The sequence below is a fragment of the Macaca thibetana genome, chromosome 3, assembly GCF_024542745.1.
Source record: "Macaca thibetana thibetana isolate TM-01 chromosome 3, ASM2454274v1, whole genome shotgun sequence".
Lineage (NCBI taxonomy): Eukaryota > Metazoa > Chordata > Mammalia > Primates > Cercopithecidae > Macaca > Macaca thibetana.
This window is the reverse complement of record NC_065580.1, coordinates 15,731,851-15,754,272: the sequence shown is the minus strand read 5'-3', so window position 1 is coordinate 15,754,272 and position 22,422 is coordinate 15,731,851. Positions and strand designations below refer to the sequence as shown.

Sequence of the window (22,422 nt, the reverse complement as noted above, 5' to 3'; positions counted from 1 at the left end):
TCAATCTGATAAGATATATGTTAAGCTCTAGAGCATTCATTTACAATATAATTTAAAAATCAACAAAGGATTTAAAATGTCATGCAGTGATCCCTCAGTATCTGTAGGGGCTTGGTTTCAAGCCAAGGTTCCAAAAGAGGAACCCCACAGATACAAAAATTCACAGATGCTCAAGTTCTTTATATAAAATTGTATACTATTTGCATATAACCTACATACATCATCCTGTATACATTAAATCACTTTAAATTACTTATAATACCTAATACAAGGTAAATAGTTGTTATTCTATATTGTTTAGGAAATCATGATTTTTAAAAAGCATGTACATGTTTAGTACATAGACAACCAATCTTTTTTTCCCAAATATATTTTATCTGCAGTTGGTAGAATCCCAGATGAAGAATCCACGGATATGAAGGGTTGATTGTCATAGAAAATATTCACTTAGTGCAAACATAATATGTGTAATGAAAATGTTAAATGATGTTGAAAAGGTGGACAACATGCATAAACAAGAAAGGGTTTCTGATAGACAGTTTAAAACTACAAGAAAGAATAGAATGGAAATGTTATAAATAAAACCACGATATGGGAGATGAGGAATTATTTTCATAGGTTCATTGGTAGACCCAACATAGCTGAAGAAAGAATTAACAAACTTAAAAATAGGCCATAGCGTATGCATAGTACATGTTTCCTAGGTTTCCTACTGCTGTGGTTTGAATATCCCTTTCAAAACTCATGTTGAACTTTGATTGCCATTGTAATAGTGTTGAGAGGTGGAACTTTTAAGAGGTGATTAGGTTATGAGGGTTATGCTCTCAGGGATAAATTAATGTCATTATTGGGGGAGTGGATTCATTTTCATGAGCATGAATAAATTCATGAGAGGGCAAGAGAGTTCAGCCTCTCTTGTTCTCTCTCCCTCTTGCATTTCTGCCTTCCACCATGGAATGACACAGCATGAAGGCCCTTGGCAATGCCAGCACCATGCCTTTGAACTTCTCAGCCTCCAAAATCATGAGCCAAATAAACTTCTTTTCTTTATAAATTACTTAGCCTGTGCTATTCTAACAACAAAAAATAGACTAAGATAGAAAATGTGCACCAAGAGTGGGGCTTTTGCTATAACAAATACTTGAAAATGTGGAAGTGGCTTTTAGCTGGGTAATGAGCAGAGGTTGGAAGAATTTGGAAAGGTAGGCTAGAAAAATCCTAGACTACCGTAAATTGAACGTTAAGGGAAATTCTGGTAAGAACTCAGAAGAAAAGAAGAAATGTAGAAAAATCTGAAACTTTTACAAGATTACTTACGTGGTCATGATCAGAATATTGGTAGAAATATGAAAAGTAATGGCCATTTTGATGAAAGCTGAGTCAGAAAAGAGGAATGTCCATCTTTTTTTTTTTTTTTTTAAATTAAAGGCCATTCTTTTTATGAGGTGGCAAGGAACTTAACTGAATTGTGCCTGTGTTAGTCTGTTCTCACATTGCTATAAAGAAATACCTGAGACATGTATCAAAAAAAAGAGTTTTAATTGGCTCATGATTCTATAGGCTGTACAAGAAGCACAGTGGCTTCTGCTTTTCAGAAGGTCCCTAGAAGCTTCTAATCATGGCTGAAGGCAAAGGAGAAGCAGGCATCTTACATGGCAGGGGCAAGAGCAAGAGAGAGAAGGGAGGTGCTACACACTTTTAAATGGCCAGGTGTCATGAGAAATCACTCACGATCTATCATAAGGACAGTGCCAAGGGGAATGGTGCTAAACTATTCATGAGAAATTTGCCCCCATGATTCAATCACTTCCCACCAGGTCCCACCTCCAACATTGGGGATTACAATTCGACATAAGGTTTGGGCAGGGACACAGATTAAAATTATATCGGTGTCTATGCCCATGGGTTTTATGGAAGGCAGAATTTAAGAGTGATTAATGAGACTATCTGGTGGAAGAAATTTCTAAGCAAAATATTGAAGGATCTGCATGGCTACTTTTAACCATATACAGTAAAATGTAAGAGAAAAGAAATAACTTAAAGATGAAATCTATAACTTAAAAAATAAAAGCAGAATGAAAAGATTCTGAAAATTTTCAGCCTGCCCACATAAAGAATGAAAAAATGTGTTTAAGAGAACAGACCAAGGGTGTGATCAAGTGACCATTTGCTAATGAGATTAGTATAAATAAAAGGACTCACCAAGACAGTGAGCATTTCAGAGATCTTTGAGGCTGCTCATCCCATTACAGGCCTAGAGATCTAGGAGGGCAGAATGGCTTTGGGGAATGGGCACAGGGTACGCTTCACAGGCCACGTGGAGTTGCTGCTCCCTGCATTCCAGGACAGTGTTCTTTGGCTGCTCCTGGTGTGGTTCAAGTAACGCCAGGTGTGGCTTGACCTACCACTCTGGAAGGAAGGTACAAATGGTAGACTTTGGTGGCATCCATTTGGTGTTATTTCTACAGGCATGCACAATGCAAGAGCTATGGAGGCATGACTTCCTCCGCCTAGATTTCAAAGGATGCCACGTGAAGTCTGTGGGCTCAGGCAGAAACCTGCTGCAGGAGCAAAGTCACCACAGAAAGTCTTCACCAGGGGATGCCTAGTGAAGCCGTGGGAGCAGAACTGCCTGACACTCAAGAACTGCAGAGCTACTAGTGTGCAGTGCCAGCTTGGGAGAACTGCAGGCCCTAGACTCTAACCTGTGAGAGCTGCTGAGAAGACTGACCACAGCAAAGGCTTGAGGGCTCAACCCCAACCCCAGCATGCCCAGGATGTGGGACATGGAGTCAAAGGAGATTATTTTCCAGCTTAAAGACTTAATGCTGTTTTTCCTATTGGGTTTTAGACTTACTTAGCACCAGTCATCTCTTTTTTCTTGCCTATTTCTTTCTTTTGGAATGGAAATGTCTATTCTATACCTGACTAACATCATATTTTGGAAAGACGTAACATTAATTCACAAGCTCACAGATGAAGAGAAATTTTCCTTGGGATAAATCGTGCCTTGAGTCTCGCCGGTATCTGACTTAGATGAGACACTTGACTTTGGACTTTTGAGTTGATGCTGGAATCAGTTAAGACATTTAGCAGCTATGGGGAAGGGACGAATGTATTTTGTATGTGAGAAGGACGCTACTTTTGGGGAACGAGAGGTGAAGTGCTATGATATGAATGTTCCCTCCAAAACTCATGTTGATATTTAATTACCACTGTGACATTGTTGAGAGGTAAGACCTTTAAGAGGTGATTAAGTCATGAGGGATATCCCCTCATAAATGAATTAGTGCTGTTTTCACAGGAGTGAGTTTGTTATTCTGAGAGTGGATTTGTTATGAAAGTGGGTTTGGCCCTCTCTTGCTCTCTCACTCTAGCCCTCTCTTGCCCTTCCACCTCTGGCATAGGATGACACAGCACAAAGGCCCTTGCCAGATGCTGGTGTTATGCTCTTGAATCATAAGCCAAACAAATTCTCAGTGTCCAGAATCATAAGCCAAATACGTTTATTTTCTTTGTAAGTAATCCAGGCTGGTATCATTTATATTCTGTTATAGCAATGCAAAATGGACTACCACTATCTAATTATGACTGTACTATAACTTAATTATAGACATCTACTATCTAATTATTTGGATCTTATATCTTATATTTCTACCAGAAGCTGATTTTTTAAAAACCCTATTTGCCAGCATTCAGATCAACACTTAGTATTCTCAGAGTTTTATGTTTTTCCAGTCTGATGGATGGCTAGGTAAACTTTGGCAAGTTATTTAAATTCTCTGAGCTTCTATTGTCTCATCCCTTAAAGGATACTTCTCTGGATTAATGCATTAGAAAAAAAGGTATTCTTTCTGGTCCAGAACAGATCTTCATTTACTGGGCTTGGAAACCATGGGCACCTTTGTTTAAGCAGAAGTCTCCCCTTTCTCCAGCCAATGCCGTCCCACCAGAGCCCATTGGTTGACTTGCAGAGCATGGGTTGGCTGAATTTAAAGCTCATTCCCCACCTTGTCTGGTACTTTAATGCAATGCAAACTACCCAAACATACATGATGGTTTTCACTCCTCACAGGACAAGACAACATGGCATCCTCACACATTTCTCTTTAAAATTATCAGTAGCCTCATCATCCCACTGCTGAACAGCTCAATTTTCTCACTTACTTTAGGGCTGGTAGAATCTGCTGATTGTTGTTGTTTAGGTGAACTTCTTCCTTTTAAGGACTTCTTCCAATATTATGTGAAATTCCAACAGTTATATTACCAAACAGCCAATCCCTGGAATTGCTAGAAAGCTAGCTGGGAGTCAAAAGAGTAGCCTCTTATTTTTAAAAAATTCTGCCCACAGAGAAGCTATACATGATGGTGCTGAGACGGTTGGATTTGAGAGATGGAGAATCAAAAGACATTATAAAGTTTGAAGACTAGATCTGGATACAGTCTGAACAGACATAGTTGTTTTAAACAGCCATAAGATACAGGATGCTCTCTAGAATTAGTCACTTAGTTCTTATTTGTCCCTGTCCCTATACTAGCCACAAAGAAGGGCAGTGAAAGGAATATGCTGAAGCTTAGCAAAAATAACTTTTCCCCCATTTTTATCCTCAAATATTTTTATCTTCTTTACACCACAAATATCTGCTGAATGAGAAGCATTCCAATCCTCATATCACCACTCTAGACTGGTTCTGTGACAAAACATAAACAGTGTTACACTTCCTTTCCAGTATCAATGGGGCAAAGAGAAAGAGCCTTAGGATACCTAAAATGCATGTAGCCATTTTGTCAAAAAATTGCACAAAAATATAGGGAAGGACTCAGCAACAGTTGATGAAGGACCAAAGTGAGCATCTATACCTTTGTACTCTGATTAGGACACCTCTCTCATTCCACCTCCCTCCACACTTCCTCCCTTCCCCAGAAAATACATTTTCAGAGATGGACTATAAGGAAATGAATTGGGCTAATAGAACTCTTACAAAAATGTCTGCATTTCCTTTCTCTAGTCCCTCCCAAAACACAAGAATATGTTCAACAGTGGAAACAGGCAGGAACTAAGGCTATGAGATTCTCCCGGGCAGACAATGGATTTCATTATTACCAGCCTAATCTACTTCCATGGTGTGATGGCAAATTGTACACACTCTTTGACTTTTGTAATGATGATAAGAGAAAAGAGGAGTTAGAATTTTCTAGGTGACTTAATAATTAACCGTGAGGCTTGTACCACCTAAAACTGACTTAGAGAACAGCTAATCTTTGAGGAATTAACAGCAGCATTTCACTCCATCTCGGAGGGCCTCTTTGACTTTGTCATTCCAAAGAGTAAAGAGGAAAGGGTTCAGGAAGGGGGTTAACACAGAAACCAACAGGGGAAATATCTTATTGTACTCGACTCCCTGTGTTTGCTTGGGTTTCACATAGAGAAACAAGCAGCTGCCATAGCCGATTATAACACAGGTGAAGAGGGAGGCACAAATGGAGAAGGCTTTCCTCCAGCCAGAGGCTGACGGGATCTTGAGGATAGTGGAGATGATGTAGGTATAGGAGACAATTGTAGGGATCAAAAAACCAATGAGAATAAAAATAGCCATTAAGAAAAGGATAAACTCTGTGAAAAGAGTGTTGTCACAGGACGGTTTGAGTAATTGCCCTCGGTCACACTAAAAATGGTCTAACGAATTTGATTTGCAGAAGGTAAACTGAAATGTGGCATAGACCAGCCAGATTTCAGAAAGAAATCCAAATACCCATGACACTATTACCACCCAAATACAGGTACTGCTGTTCATAATGATGTTGTATCTTAAAAGATTACACGCAGCCACGTAACGGTCCACAACCATCACTCCAAGTAATGCAAACTCTGTGGTCCCTACAGCAAGGTACAGGAAAAGTTGAGTAATACATGTAGACAAAGATACTGTCTGCATCCCAGGGAGCAGCAATCCCCAAAGCATCATGGGGACAATTATGGTTGTGACCAGGATCTCCAGGGCAGAGAGGTGGCCGAGGAAGAAATATATGGGGGACTGCAGACGTTTCTCCACACAGATAATCACGATGATGACCATGTTTCTCATTAATGTCACTAAATAGAAGAAAAAGAATATAGCCAAAAGAATGTGGTGTAGTCCTTGGGACCCAGGGAAGCCTAGAAGGTGGAATTCGGTGGCACTAGAGTGGCTGTCCAACATTTAGTCCTTGATTCTGCTTCTTTTGAAGCACAGAGATTAAAAGAGAGGTGCATTGCTCCACATGGTCCTGCTCTCAAGAGAGAAGGAAGACAGATTAGGATAAGAAACTACTTCCAACCTGAGAATCAGGTGACACGTCCCTGCTACTGTGTTGGGCACATACGTAGCTTGAGGTACATGTTGTCACCCAAGTCTACAAGTGAGGCTCTCATTTCCCTGTATAACCAGCCCCCTGGAACGGGGGAAGACATCTTTTTCTGCCGGTGGTGAAATACCTTCCTTGCCGTTTTCCCCATGGAAAGATGTACCTTCTCTCAGGGGCCAGAGGCTAAAACCTTTTAAATAGGCCCGTTTTGAAGGTGAGTCAATCAGGTCCCTCCAGTCCTGGAGTTGTCCTACTTTCTCTTAGGTTAATTGTGCCAGACGACACAAAGGCATTTTATATGATGTTCAAAGGATGAGAGCTTTAAACCCCAGCTCTCATCTGTAATGGTAATGCATAGACCCACTTTTGGGGCCAGTAGAAAGGAGGCAGAGGATGTAAGACCAACATCTCTGCTGTTCTGGATTTTAAAATCTCCATTTTACAGGGCAGCAAGATCTCTAAATGAGAACTCTGGAGCTTGGGATAATTTCCCAGAACAGATCCATTCTTCTCTAATTCCATTTTCCTTCCAAAGTTGTGGGAGGAAGGAAAGATGGCACCTGGCACAGATAAGGAATAGATCTGGGACCGCCAGCTGTTAAGGATGCCTGGCTCTCTGCCTGTCGCTTCATCCCATTATTCAAATGTCACCCCTTCCAAAGACTTTTTCCAATCACTCTGCCAAAAACAGAAAAGACACACTCATTTTTGGACTTCCGTTTTTTTCATAACGGTTGTTATTACCTTGTATTATGTCTAATTATTCACTCCTTCATTTAACAATAAACAAATGTAGTCATGAACAGGACAAAGAAAATTCCATGCCCTGTGGAGCTTATATTCAAGGAAGAGGTGGGGGCTAGACCACACACAAGACACATAAGTAAAATATGTAATAGTTTAGTTTATTTATCATGCCACAGGGAAAAATATTAAGCAAGAAAGGGGGAGAGGAAATTTAAGTTTATTTATTATTTATCTACGACACTAGAATATAAACTCCATGAGGGCTAGGACATATCTTCACTGTTGTATTCTGAGGCTGGCACATAAAATTTACATACATAAATTAAATAGTTATATATTATATATATCTCTCTATATCTTTTATATAGATCTAGAGATACATATTATATATCTCTTTTATATGCATCTCTATATCTTTTATATATAAAGATCTCTATATTTTTTATATAGATATAGAAATATGTATAGAGAGATATATATTACAGATATACAGATATAGATATATATTATATTATATATAGATATATAGATTATATAACAGAGATATAGCTATAGATATAGATTTATATAGATAATATATAGATATAAATTTATATAGATATAGAGATATATATTATCTGAAATAAATATATCACAGATATATCTTATATATTAAATTAGGTATTAATTTACACAAGGTAACCCAACTAATAGCTGTGTGAGTCAAGATTTGAACCTAGGTCTGTCAGATTTCATCACTCACACAGCTAACTACCACACCTTATATTTTTTATTTTATCTTATTTATATAAGATATATGAAATAAGACACATGAACTATATCTTATATAAATATACATAACATATATATTTTATTTATAAGATATTTAAATACATAAGATATATATATCATATATGTAAAATAAGTAGTGCTGACAAATTTCGCTACATGAGGTATGGATGGATGGATGGATAATATATGATTAAATAATACTTGTTCTGGCCAGGGCAGGTTGGGCCACATCCCTTCAATCCTACTCTGGTTGGTTTTCCTTCCTGCCTCACATTACCATTTTCCCTCCTGCCCTTCCTTTGCTTAGGTAACCCCCTCCCTGTCTATGTCACTGTTTTACTAATGGTTAAAAAAGCTTCAGGGACAGAATTCATGGGAAAGCTCAGTGTTCTGCTTTTCCACAACCTCTGCATAACCAGCACAGGATAAAGAAACATGAGCGAGAAGGACACCGACTGTCAGGGAGCTGTGACTGTGTCTAGCATTGGGTCTGAGAGGGGCCGGAAGTGCTCTCTGCTATGCAGGAAAGATCTGGAGATGAGCCTATACACTGTACTGCTCCCCTAGCCCACACTTCAAGACCTGGGTGACTTTGTTCTAGAAGGTTGGTAGGCCCAGAACGTCCCACCCTAAACTGCTCTTACCCTCTCCTTCATAGAGGAGACCCCTTGGAAAGACACTCACCTCTATGGAGGGGCTTGGCCACCCCTTCTGGTGTTCTCTAGGGCTCCGCTGATGCTACCTCCTGTCCCGCTAGTGCTAGGCCACGCACAGGGGCCAGAGCAAGTTGCTGCCATCCCCACTCATGGTGAAGAAGGAAACTGTCCTCGCAGAGGAGGTTAGAAAAAAGCCCAGAAATAAGTGCTGTGCAAAGTTGAGGGTCCTCTCTCTCCCCCCCCCCCCCGCCCACTTCCTTTCTTCCCAAGGGTACTTAGTCACCAAGTTACCACTTCTTAATTAGCTCATGTTCAGGGAGTCCCCAGGAAATGAGTCTAGTGGGAACAGAACAAACTTTAAGTCATTCCCATTTTTGACCAATTAAGTTTTAGAACGTTTGATAGTTTTTGTTTGGCTGGAAAACCTGAAATCTTACCAATCAGGGACTTCTTAATACTGGGGCTGCCTTCCTGCAAAGCCTCAGGTCTAGGTTTCCAGATGTCTCAGATTCTAAATAGTCAACTCCCTCTGCCCTTTATCTTAGGCTTTTCTCAAGTTTCTCTAGTTATTCGGAGCCTAAATCAACCCTCTTCCCCCAATAGGAGACACCACAATTGGCCTCTAAAACATGCACCTATATCCCCAAAAAGGCTGCTTATTGATCTTGGTCAAAGCCTTAACTTCACCAAAAATCTTCTAAAAAGCCTGATGACTCCTTCATTCATTTTAAAAAGGCCCCTGCATTTAGTCCTGTGGATCCTACAGAATACTGTAAGAGGTCCTACCCCTAAATCGAATTCTATTCTGTTCTATTGTCTCAGGCTTTCACTCCTCTGAATATATGTGCATCTGTATGCATTCCAGCAAGATTCTTCCAGACTTTTTTTTTTCCATGGCATGTCACTGATTACCAGTTGGACCACTGTAAAGTAGAGACAGCATAAGGATAGTGTATGTACACAGTTATGTTTGCAACCTGGGGGAACTGACAAAATGTAAATTGGAAATCTGTCTAATGCTGGAGTAAGACAGAAAAAGTAGGAATTATAAAACATTTGTCTGCATTTTGGTTTTCATTTTAAGTATTTAAAGTACACCTGTTAAATCTGAGAATTTCAATTGGTGCCTAAGCGTATAAATTGGGATTAATCTTTCTTCCAATTCCTTAAATTGCCCAAGCCCAACTACTTGCCATATAATTTTAGAGAAAGTTTCCAAACGTGTATCTCCATATTCTTTTTTGTAGAGGCTGTGAAAATCTGTTTGCAACCTTTTCTTTCTCATTTAACAACATATAAAATATATCTTTCCATATCAGCACATATTACTCTACCTCTTTTTTTTAATATAAGATTCCATTATGTGGATGTCCTATTCTTTATTAGATAGCTCTTTATTAATTAATTTTCATTGTTGTTTCCATTTGTAATTATGAAAAAATGATGCTATAAATATTCTTGGATATTTGTAAGTATACAAACAATTATATTTCTGAAAAAAAAAAAAAGATCCCTAGAGTTGGAATGTCTGGGTCAAATGCAGATGTATTGAAGTTATTACTTTTTTCTTTTTTATACAAGTTATTACTTGGCACCAAATTACACTCCAAATATTTTGTATTGATTCACACAATTACTAAGACTGTATAATAGAAGGGGTCTTGTTTTCCTGACCTGTTATAAGCCAAGGCATAAATAAAATTTTAATTTTAAGTTGAAGAGAATAAAAACAAGACACCTTAAAAGGGAAATCAATTAACAAGCCTGATGCAATGGAAAATTTTTGAAAGATAAAAATGACCAAAACTGACCCAAAAACAAATATGGATATAGAATCAACTTGAGTATCCATCAATGGATGAATGAACACAGAAAATGTGGTCTAAATATATAATGGAATTGAATTCATCCATTAAAAGGAATGAAATCTTGTCATTTGTGGCAAAATGGATAAAACTGGAGGACATTACATTAAGTGAAATAAGCCAGGCACATAAAGACAAATACGACATGTTCTCACTCATATGTGGAAACTAAAACAGTTGATCTCATAGAAGTACAGAATAGAATAATGCTTAACAGAAGCTAGAAAGGGTATAGGGGAAGACAGGCAGAGTTTGGTTAGTGGTTACAAAATTTCAGTTAAATAGGAGAAATAAGTTCCAATGTTCTATGGCATAGTAGGGTGACAAGTTTAATGACTATCTATTGTGTATTTCAAAATAGCTAGAAGAGAGGAATTTGAATGTCCCCAACACAAAGAAATGATGAATGTATGAGGTGGTAGATATCCCACTTACCCTGATTTGGTCACTACACATTGTATACACATATCAAAATATCACATGTATCCCCGACATGTGTACAATTATTATGTACCATTAAAAGTTTAAAAATAAAATAAATGGCCACAGATGTTGTACAAAATGTAATCTTAATACAGTTGAAAATATTTTGTAAAAAATAAATCCAAAGAAGGGGCCAAGATGGTTGAATAAGAAAAGCTCCCATCTGCAGCTCCCAGTGAGACCAACACAGAAGGCAGGTGATTTCTGCATTTCCAGCTGAGGAACCCAGTTCATCTCATTGGGACTGGTTAGGCAGTGGGTGCAGCCCATGGAAGGTGAACCGAAGCAGGGTGGGGCTTTTGCTTCACCTGGGAAGTGCAAGGTGCTAGGGGACCTCCCTCCCTACAGCCAAGGGAAGCCATGAGGGACTGTGTTACCCAGCTGGATTACTATACTTTCCCCACAGTTTTTACAATCTGCAGATAAGGGGACTACACCACCAGGGCCCTCGGTTTCAAGCACAAAACTGGGCGGCTGTTTGGGCAGACACCTAGCTAGCTGTAGGAGTCTTTTTCGTATCCCAATGGTGCCTGGAACCCCAGCAAGACAGAACTGTTCACTCCCCTGGAAAGGGGGCTGAGGCCAGGGAGCCAAGTGGTCTCACTCAGTGCGTCCCACTCTCACAGAGCCCAGCAAGCTAAGAACCACTGGCTTGAAATTCTCGCTGCCAGCACAGCAGGCTGAAGTTGACCTGGGATGATCCAGCTTGGTTGGGGTAGAGGCGTGCACCATTACTGAGGCTTTACTAGGCAGTTTTCCCCTGACAGTGCTAAGGTGGCAGGGAGGTCTGGACTGGATGGAACTCACCACAGTGTGGCAAAGCAGCTGTGGCCAGACTGCTTCTCTAGATTCCTCCTCACTGGACAGCGCATCTTTGAAAGAAAGGTAACAGCCCCAGTCAGGGGCTTGCAGACAAAACTCCCATCTCCCTGGGACAGAGCACCTGGGGGAAGGGGCAGCTGTGGGCGCAGCTTCAGAGGATTTAATCTTTCCTGCCTGCTGGCTCTGAAGACAGCAGCTGATCCTAACAAGAGGAATTCTCCCAGCACAGCACACTAGTTCTGCTAAGGGACAGACTGCCTCCTCGAGTGAGTCCCTGACCCTTGTGCCTCCTGACTGGGAGAGACCTCCCAACAGGGGTTGACAGACACCTCATACAGGAGAGCTCTGGCTGGCATCAGGCCGGTGCCCCTCTGGGATGAAGCTTCTAGAGGAAGGAGCAGGTAGCAATATTTGCTGTTCTGCAGCCTCCACTGGTGATACCCAGGTGAACGGGGTCTGGAGTGGACCTCCAGCAAACTGCAGCAGACCTGCAGAAGAGAGGCCTGACTATTAGAAGAAAAACTAACAAACAGCAACAACATCAACATCAACATAAAGGACCCCCACGCAGAAACCCCATCCAAAGGTCATCAGCCTCAAAGATCAAAGGCAGATAAATCCACAAAGATGAGGAAAAACCAGCGCAAAAATGCTGAAAATTCTAAAAAACAGAATGCCTCTTCTCCTCCAAATGATCACAGCTCCTCTCCAGCAAGGGCACAAAACTGGACAGAGAATGAGATGCATGAATTGACAGAAATAGGCTTCAGAAGGTGGGCAATAACAAACTCTTGTGAGCTAAAGCGGCATGTCCTAACCCAATGCAAGGAAGCTAAGAATCTGGATAAAAGGTTACAGGAACTGCTAACTAGAATAACCAGTTTAGAGAGGAACATAGATAACCTGATGGAGCTGAAAAACACAGCACGAGAACTTCCTGAAGCATATACAAGTATCAATAACCAAATCGGTCAAGCAGAAGAAAGTATATCAGAGACTGAAGATCAACTTACTGAAATAAGGTGTGAAGACAAGATTAGAGAAAAAAATGAAAATGGATGAGCAAAGCCTCCAAGAAATATGGTACTATATGAAAAGACCAAACCTATAATTGATTGGTGTACCTGAAAGTGATGGGGAGAATGGAACCAAGTCGGAAAACACACTGCAGGATATTATTGAGGAGAACTTCCCCAACCTAGCAAGAAAGGCCAACATTCACATTCAGGAAAGACAGAGAACACCACTAAGATACTCCCCAAGAAGAGCAACACCAAGACACATAATTGTCAGATTCTCCAAGGTTGAAATGTAGGAAAAATTGTTAAGGGCAGCCAGAGAGAAAGGTCAGGTTACCTACAAAGGAGAGCCCATCAGACTAACAGCAGATCTCTCTGTAGAAACCCTACAAGCTGGAAGAGAGTTGGGGGCCAATATTCAACATCCTTAAAGAAATGAAATCCCAACCCAGAATTTTATATCCAGCCAAAGTAAGTGAAAGAGAAATAAAATCCATTATAGACAAGCAAATTCTCAGGGATTTTGTCACTACCAGGCCTGCCTCACAAGAGCCCCTGAAGGAAGCACGAAACATGGAAAGGCAAAATCAGTAACAGCCACTGCAAAAACACACCAAAATATAAAGACCAATGACACTATGAAGAAATTGCATCAACTAATCTGCAAAATAACCAGCTAGTATCATGATAACAGGATCAAATTCACACATAACAATATTAACCTTAAATGTAAATTGGCTAAATGCCCCAATTAAAAGACACTGACTGGTAAACTGGATAAAGAGTTAAGGCCCATTGGTGTGCTGTATTCAGGGGATCCATCTCATGTGCAAAGACACACATAGGCTCAAAATAAAGGGATGGAGGAATATTTACCAAACAAATGGAAAGCCAAAAAAGCAGAGGTTGCAACCTTAGTCTCTGATAAAATAGACTTTAAACCAACAAAGATCAAGAAAGACAAGGGCATTACATAATGGTAAAGGGATCAATGCAAAAAGAAGAGCTAACTAGCCTAAATATATATGCACCCACTACAGGAGCACCCAGATTCATAAAGCAAGTTCTTAAGAGACCTACAAAGAGACTTAGACTCCCACAAAACGATAGTGGGAGACTTTAACATCCCACTGTCAATATTAGACAGATCAATGAGACAGAAAATTAACAACGATATTCAAGAATTGAACTCAGCTATGGACCAACTGGACTTAATAGACATCTACGGAGCTCTCCACCCCAAATCAACAGAATATACATTCTTCTCAGCACCACAGAGCACTTATTATAAAATTGACCATGTAATTGGAAGTAAAATACTCTTCGGCAAATGCAAAAGAATGGAAATCATAACAAACTGTCTCTCAAACCACAGTGCAATCAAATTATAAGTCAGGATTAAGAATCTCACTCAAAACCGCACAACTACATGGAAACTGAACAACCTGCTCCTAAACGACTACTGGGTAAATAATGAAATTAAGGCAGAAATAAAGAAGTTATTTGAAACCAATGAGAGCAAAGACACAACATACTAGAATCTCTGGGACACAGCCAAAGCAGTGTTAAGAGGGAAATTTATAGCACTAAGTGCCCACATCAGAAAGCTGGAATGATCTAAAATAACTAACATCAGAGTAGAACTGAAGGAGATAGAGACACGAAAAACCCTTCAAAAATCAGTGAATCCAGGAGCTGGTTTTCTGTAAAGATTAACAAAATAGATACATTGCTAGCTAGACTAATAAAGAAGAAAAGAGAGAAGAATCAAATAGACACAGTAAAAATATGATAAAGGGGATATCACCACTGATCCCACAGAAATACAAACTATCATCAGAGAATATTATAAACACCTCTACGTAAATAAACTAGAAAATATAGAAGAAATGGATAAGTTCCTGGACCCATGCACCCTCCCTAAATCAGGAAGAAGTCGAATCCTTGAACAGATCAATAAAAAGTTCTGAAATTGAGGCACTAATTAATAGCCTACCAACCAAAAAATGCTCAGGACCAGATGGATTCACAGCTGAATTCTACCAGAGGTACAAAGAGGAGCTGGTACCATTACTTCCAAAAGTATTCCAAACAACAGAAAAAGAGGGACTCCTCCCTAACTCAGTTTATGAGGCCAGCATCATCCTGATACCCAAACCTGGTAGAGACACAACAAAAAAAGAAAATGTCAGGCCAATATCCCTGATGAACATCTATGTGAAAATCCTCAATAAAATATTGGCAAACTGAATCCAGCAGCACATGAAAAAGCTTATTCAACACGATCAAGATGGCTTCATCCCTGGGATGCAAGGCTGGTTCAACATATGCAAATCAATAAACATAATCCATCACATAAACAGAACCAATGACAAAAACCACATGATTATCTCAATAGATGCAGAAAAGCCCTTCAATAAAATTCAATACCCTTCATGCTAAAAACTCTCAATGAACTAGGTATTCATGCAACATATCTCAAAATAACAAGAGCTATTTATGACAAAACCATAGCCAATATCATACTGAATGGGCAAAAGCTAGAAGCATTCCCTTTGAAAACTGGCACAAGACAAGTATGCCCTCTCTCACCACTCCTATTGGATGTTCTGGTCAGGGCAATCAGGCAAGAGAAAGAAATAGAACGCATTCAAATAGGAAGAGAGGAAGTCAAATTGTCTCTGTTTGCAGATGACATGATTGTATATTTGGAAAACCCCATCATCTCAACCCAAAAACTCCTTAAGCTGATAAGCAACTTCGGCAAAGTCTCAGGATACAAAATCAATGTGCAAAAATCACAAGCATTCCTATACACCAACAATAGTCAAGCAGTAAGCCAAATCATGAGTGAACTCCCATTCACAATTGCTACAAAGAGAATAAATGCCTAGGAATACAACTTACAAGGGATGTGAAGGACCTCTTCCAGTAGAACTACAAACCACTGCTCAAGGAAGTAAGAGAGGACACAAACAAATGGAAAGAAATCCATGCTCACTGACAGGAAGAATCAATATTGTGAAAATGGCCATACTGCCCAAAGTAATTTCTAGATTCAATGCTATTCCCATCAAGCTACCATTGACTTTTTTTGCAGAATTAGAAAAAAACTACTTTAAATTTCATATGGAAACAAAAAAGAGCCCATATAGCCAAGATAATCCCAAGCAAAAAGAACAAAGCTGGAGGCATCACGCTACCTGACTTCAAGTTATACTACAAGTCTACAGTAACCAAAATAGCATGGTACTGATATCAAAACATATATATATATATAGACCAGTGGAACAGAACAGAGAGCTCAGAAATAATACCACACATCTACAGCCATCTGATCTTTGACAAACCTGACAAAAACAAGGAATGGGGAAAGGATAGCCATATACAAAAAACAGAAACTGGACCCCCTCCTTACACCCTATACAAAAATTAACTCAAGATGGATTAAACACTTAAATGTAAAACCCCAAGCCATTAAAAACCCTAGAAGAAAACAAAGGCAATACCATTCAGGACATGGACATGGGCAAAGTCTTTATGACTAAAATACAAAAAGCAATGGCAACAAAAGCCAAAACTGATGAATGGGATCTAATCAAACTAAAGAGCTTCTGCACAGCAAAAGAAGCTATCAACAGAGTGAACAGGCAACCTACAGAATGGGAGAAAATTTTTGCAATCTATCCATCTGACAAAGGTCTAATATTCAGAATCTACTAGGAACTTAAACAAATTTACAAGAAAAAAACAACCACATCAAAAAGTGGGCAAAGGATATGAACAGACACTTCTCAAAAGAAGACATTTGTGTGGCCAACAAACATGTGGAAAAAAAGCTCATCGTCATTGGTCATTTGAGAAATGCAAATCAAAACCACAATGAAATACCATCTCACACCAGTTAGGATGGCAATTATTAAAAAGTCAGGAAACAACAGATGCTAGAGAGGATGTGGAGAAATAGGAACACTTTTACACTGTTGGTGGGAATGTAAATTAGTTCAACTATTGTGGAAGACAGTGTGGTGATTCCTCAAGGATCTAGAACCAGAATTATGATTTGACCCAGCAATTTCATTACTGGGTATATACCCAAAGGATTATAAATCATTCTACTATAAAGACACATGCACATGTATGTTTATTGCAGCACTATTTACAATAGCAAAGACTTGGAACCAACACAAATGCCCATCAATGATAGACTGGATAAAGAAAATGTGGCACATACACACCATGGATTACTATGCAGCCATAAAAAAGAATGAGTTCATGTCCTTTAGAGGGTCATGGATGAAGCTGGAAACTCTCATTCTCAGCAAACTAACAGAGGAACAGAAAACCAAACACTGCCTGTTCTCACTCATAAGTGGGAGTTGAACAATGAGAACACATGGACACAGGGAGGGGAACATCACATACCAGGGCCTGTCGGGGGTTGGGGGACAAGGAGAGGGAGAGCATTAGGACAAATACCTAATGCATGTGGGGCCTAAAACCTAGATGATAGGTTGATAGGTGCATGGCACATGTATACCTATGTTAACAAACCTGCACATTCTGCACATGTATCCCAGAACTTAAAGTAGAATTTAAAAATAAAATAAAATAAAAATAAATCCAAAATATATGACAGAGGACGGGGCTTGTTATTGGGGGCCTGATAAGGACACAAATGAGGTAAAGGCAGGTGAAGGATAAAGATAGCATTGGAGTGAGTCAGAAAGCAATTAGAATAAGTAGGCAAAGTGAGTTAAATAGATTCTGGTTTTTGGGTGGGGGTAGAGATGAGGATGGGAAAGCAGATGAGGAACCAGGAAGAGAAAATGGCTTATCCAGCTCTGATGGATGTCTGAGTGTGGCAAGGAGCTTTCAGACCTTTCCCCACACAGATGTCTCTTTGGCTAAGTTCTATCAAAACATTTCTGAGCAACTTTCTGCAAACACCTCTTAGGGGAATAGAACATTTTCTTCGTAAAAACGAAGACAGATATTTTCTGTCAGTAGAGCCCATAACATTGAGAGCACAATGTAAAATGTACATCCTTGGTGAAAGTGGAAAAATTTCAAAATAACGTAAGATCATGAATAAAACATTGAAATTGGAATCAGGAAACCTGAGTGCTACTTCCTTCTCGTACTTAGTAGCTGTGTGATACTTGGTGTGCATTTTCAGCCCTCTAGGGGGTTTGAAATATCAGACCCCCTCATCTGAAATATCAGGGCATTGATGTGCATGATATATAATTTTTCTTCCTCTTTTACCCTGCAAAAGTCAAGGGGCAGAAATGGAGCTAGTTTTCAAGCCTTCTTCTTAATGGTGACCTGAGCCTCTCAGTCTACCATGAGGACTCTCGACTCGGGACTCCGGATGGAACCCCTCCACAAAGCCAACAATTTTGTCTGAATCAGCTCTCTCTAGATAACATCATGGGCCATTATAGTTCACATCAGATCCAGTACATAAACTTATCCTAGATTAATGATTTTACAAGTGAGTAGAAGTGTTTGCTGAATATCCTTTAAGCTCAAGGCCATTCCATGTCTACGTTTGACTTTCCCACATAAGCATACTTGGACACAGGTATGAGAAGTCATCATGGCCCAGAGAAATAAAAGGACATTTTGGCAAACTAGTAGAACAGATAGGGTTAATTCCTATCCACTATGTATGATTGCATTAATGATGTATGTTATTATAGATAGAATTATGACCCCAGTGGGAGAGAACTTACCCACCAAAGAGGAAATGAGAAGGAACAAACCTTACTTACCTGCCACAAAGCTTCCTAACTGACCTTCACATCTACCCTTGCTTCCCTCTGTCTACTTGGTTCTCCCCATAGCAGCCTGCGTGATCCTTTAAAACACATACCAGATCAGGTCTCTCTCCTGATTAAAACCTCTCTCTGCTGTTTGGTTAAAGTCCTGAGACCTGTGAGGCTCTGCATGATTTCTAGAAATACCTTTCTCTAATGTCATCTTGTGTCACTCCTCTGCTCAGAGACACTGACATCCCTTTGTGCTCCTGTAAAGGCAGCTGCTCCATCTCTCAGAGAACTCATTGTAATTCCCACCTAGTTAGCACCAGATACCAGTTAATGATTACTCTTATATATGCTTCCCCTAACCTCACAGACATATCCCCGTTCAGGTTCCCTGCCAGGGGCTTCCTAGATATTACAGTAAATGCTACAGTGCATTGCCCGGACTCCCATTCAGAACCAAGATGCTAATTACCCCGAAATTGCCCCCAATCAAAGAGAAACACCTTCCCCAAGATTATAGCCCTTCCTCTAAGGTAGCCTGCATCCAACGGCCTATGGATGCAGAAGTAAAACTGCCCAGGCCCCAAGTTTCTATTCAGGACAACTCTGGGCACAATTCAGGACAACTCTGGAAAACCATCCTAGCTCAGAGCTCCCCGTGGCATTTAAGCCTCTGTTGTGACCTCATCACAGATCTGTCCAAACATCTTCTCCCTCACACCTTTACAAGGATTGTTCCACAGATCACTGCCAGATCTAAGACAACCATGTAGTTTCTTGCTCAAAACAATTCACTATTTTGTAATTTTGTGTGTGTGTGTGTGTGTGTGTGTGTGTGTGTTTACCTGGTTTTATAGCATTTGGTAACATCAGTCTTCATCAAATATGCTACATAGTGGGGAGACCACGTCCACTCTGTTAACTGCTGTATCTTCAGTACATTGTCTAAAAAATAACTGTTATTCAAAAACAATTCTTATTAATTTCTTTTTACTTTAGAGTGAGGTTGAGCTCTTTTCATGTTTAAAAAACCATTTGTAGTTTTCTTTAATGAATGTATAGGTTTGTAAGAGAACATTTTGCATAAATCAAACAAATCTTTATTTCATGTTTTTGTTTTTATGTTTTGTTTCCATCTTGCATAAATATTTCATCCTTAGGCAGTTACACTTAACAGTCTTTTAGACTCCTGGGATCCGTGTTTTCCTTAGAAAAGCCTATGTTCATACTCCAAGGAAATTAAAAACGAAAAAAAATTTCCATTTTTTACTTTTTACATTTAAGTCTGTTTGAGCCATCTGGAATTTATTATTTTTTGGAAGCATAAGGTATAGATCCAGGGTTTTGTTTTTTCCAGATATTCTGTGAATATAATACACATTTCTAGGACAAAGGGAAGGTGAGGACTAGGAAGGGAGGAGAGAGAGAGAGCCTCCAAAAAACAAACTTAGAGGCCTGCCATGGCAAAAAAAAAAAAAAAAAAAAAAAAATACCTCCTCCACTATCTGGGTTGGGGCACAGAGTATGTCCATATTTGGATGTGGAGAAGCAAGACATTAGAATGACTATGATATTAACAAGGGCCAAAGAATATCAGCAATGGAAAGATAATGTTTTCCAACACTTCATTTTGCATGTCATAAGCCTGAAACTCAGAAATCAAATGACTCGTTAAGGTCATGCTGCAGTTTACTAGCTGAGCTGAAATGAGTGACCAGGAATTCCTAGACCACCCTTCTACAGGAGACAGGCAGCTGTTGTCAGCAGGGAATGAAGCACCAGGTAGGTTGACTGGCGTGACCTTCAAGAATCCTGCCAACCCTGAGATTCTGAGACTTACAAATGTACTTTTGAAGATTAGCGGTCTTAAAGCAACAGATGCTTTAAGTTGAATGAGTTACATACTGGAACACAGTAAACGCTCAGTAAATACCTCAGCAATGAGTGTGGCATGTCCTTATCAATAATGATTAGTAAATGGGCCTCTGGACATGACGAACAGGATCCAGGAGGATAAGCGTGCAATTTATGACAATGTCAGTGTCTGGGATGGTTGCTGGAGTGCCAGGGAGACACAGCCCTTTGGGACTGAGCAGTGGAGAAAGGGGGAAGGGGACCTCACAGCTGGGGATCCTGAAGCTCCAGACTCTCCTCCATCCTGTAACACTGTGATAATGAGGCCAGACAGCAGGAAAGGGCTGGAGAAGAGCATTGCTAAACAAACCTTAGCTTGCTTTTGTCAGTTTACTAACATCTACCATGCTCTTCTATACCCCGGGAAGACCTGTACTAGTGTGTTACATAAAGTGTTTTATTTAATTCTGAAAATAACCTTATGAGGGAGGCATTATTATCCCCCATAATATTGAGGATATTTTTATTGAATAAAATTCCAGATTTTTATCTGCATTATATTTACTTAAAGAATCCTTAGTGAAAAACTACTATGTAAATGTTACATTTCAAACCCAGGTCGAACTCCAAAGTCCCCACCACACACACACAACTGAGGTGCTGGACCCAGTTCTCATCTGCCTCTTGTTGCCGTCTGAGTGTATCCATTGTTAGTTTAAGCATCAGCGTTGTACAACCCAAAGAACTTCTGGCTTTCCCTTGTTCCCACAAGGAGCACCCTGCTGGAGTCTAAAGTTTCCCATTCGGCCCAGCTGATTTCTAAAAATCAGCAAGACCCCGAAGGTTTCAAAACAGAGTGAGTGAACAGCACCTTCATCCTTGGGAGCAAAGAACAGCAAGAGAATCATTCTCATTGGATTTCCCTGCCATCTCCATGCTATCTCCCGCCTGACATCAGTCATGGATACAGCCCTGGGCTGTGTAGGGAGAAACAGTAAGTCTCTCCATCACAGACTCAATGAAAGGTGCTGACAGATTCTAACCTGTGGAGTCACTTGTAAAGCAGGGCCAGGGTTGCTTGCCCCATTCCCAAGGGGCTTATGTCTCTGTGTCAAAATCTGGGTACCACAGTCAAGGAGGCTGCCGAAGTGAATGACCTAATAAGAAAAGCTCGCCATGCTGGACTTATGAATTACGATGCATTGGCTCGGTCTGGAGAATTAAGTGAGTTATAAGGATTGGGTTTCGATTAGTCAAGATGAGTTTAGACTTGGCATTAAGATTTGTGAGAGGGTTGCCTGCTCACTGCTTAGGGAGATAGATCCACTTCTGCGATTAGATGTCATTGCTGGTGGCCAGGATACAGTTTTAGGAAATGTCTGTGGTTCCAGAGAGACAGCTGAAGTGTGTCTTCTTAGGGCTTCATTTGTGTGCTCTCATTTCTGATTTTATTTACTACTTACGGATCTCTAAAGGTATTCATTCAGTTAACTATAATTAAAGTGTGCAGCCAGCATCCATACATAGATGCATCAACACACACACACGCACACACACACACATACACAGCCATCACCTTCACGTTAAAGAGGTGCGGTTGGGCGGCTGGGTTAGAAGGAGAGATGATGAGAATGAAGTTTCCATGCCAATAACAACAGCAGAAACTGCTGCTATTGGACTCTTCCTATGTGGCAGCCATAATCCAATCTGGTGCTCACACTAGTTTTACTATTTTTCACCTTAGAGCTGGGGAAAATTCCACTCCAAGAAGATTAGCATCAGCCCAAGGTCATGTAATTGGCAATTCGCAGGGTAAGGATATAAACCTAGACGGTCCAAGTCCGTACTGTCGGCCCCCATACAAGAGTGAGTTGTGTCAGGGAAGGGTGGCCCACTAGGATAGTCACAGCACTTTAAGAATCAGAGCTAGAAGTCCAGTGCAATACACATACCACACATCTTTCAGGGATTGTCAGAGCAGCAGCATCCAATGGGTCTTGCCTGGATTCCAGAGCTTGAATCTAAATACCTTGATTCCCTTTCAGCCTTCAGCCACTGTAAACATGTAGCAGATGGTCAACCCAAAGGG

General features: G+C 40.1%; 1 protein-coding gene across 1 annotated transcript; it reads right to left on the bottom strand.

The window, feature by feature from the left end:
* Positions 1 to 4,326: 4,326 nt before the first annotated feature.
* On the bottom strand, positions 4,327 to 6,942 carry LOC126951067 (olfactory receptor 9A2). Its single transcript, XM_050784953.1, is given in 1 exon segment — positions 4,327 to 6,942. A coding segment is annotated over 1 exon segment (930 nt). The 5' UTR covers positions 6,201 to 6,942; the 3' UTR covers positions 4,327 to 5,270.
* Positions 6,943 to 22,422: the final 15,480 nt, after the last annotated feature.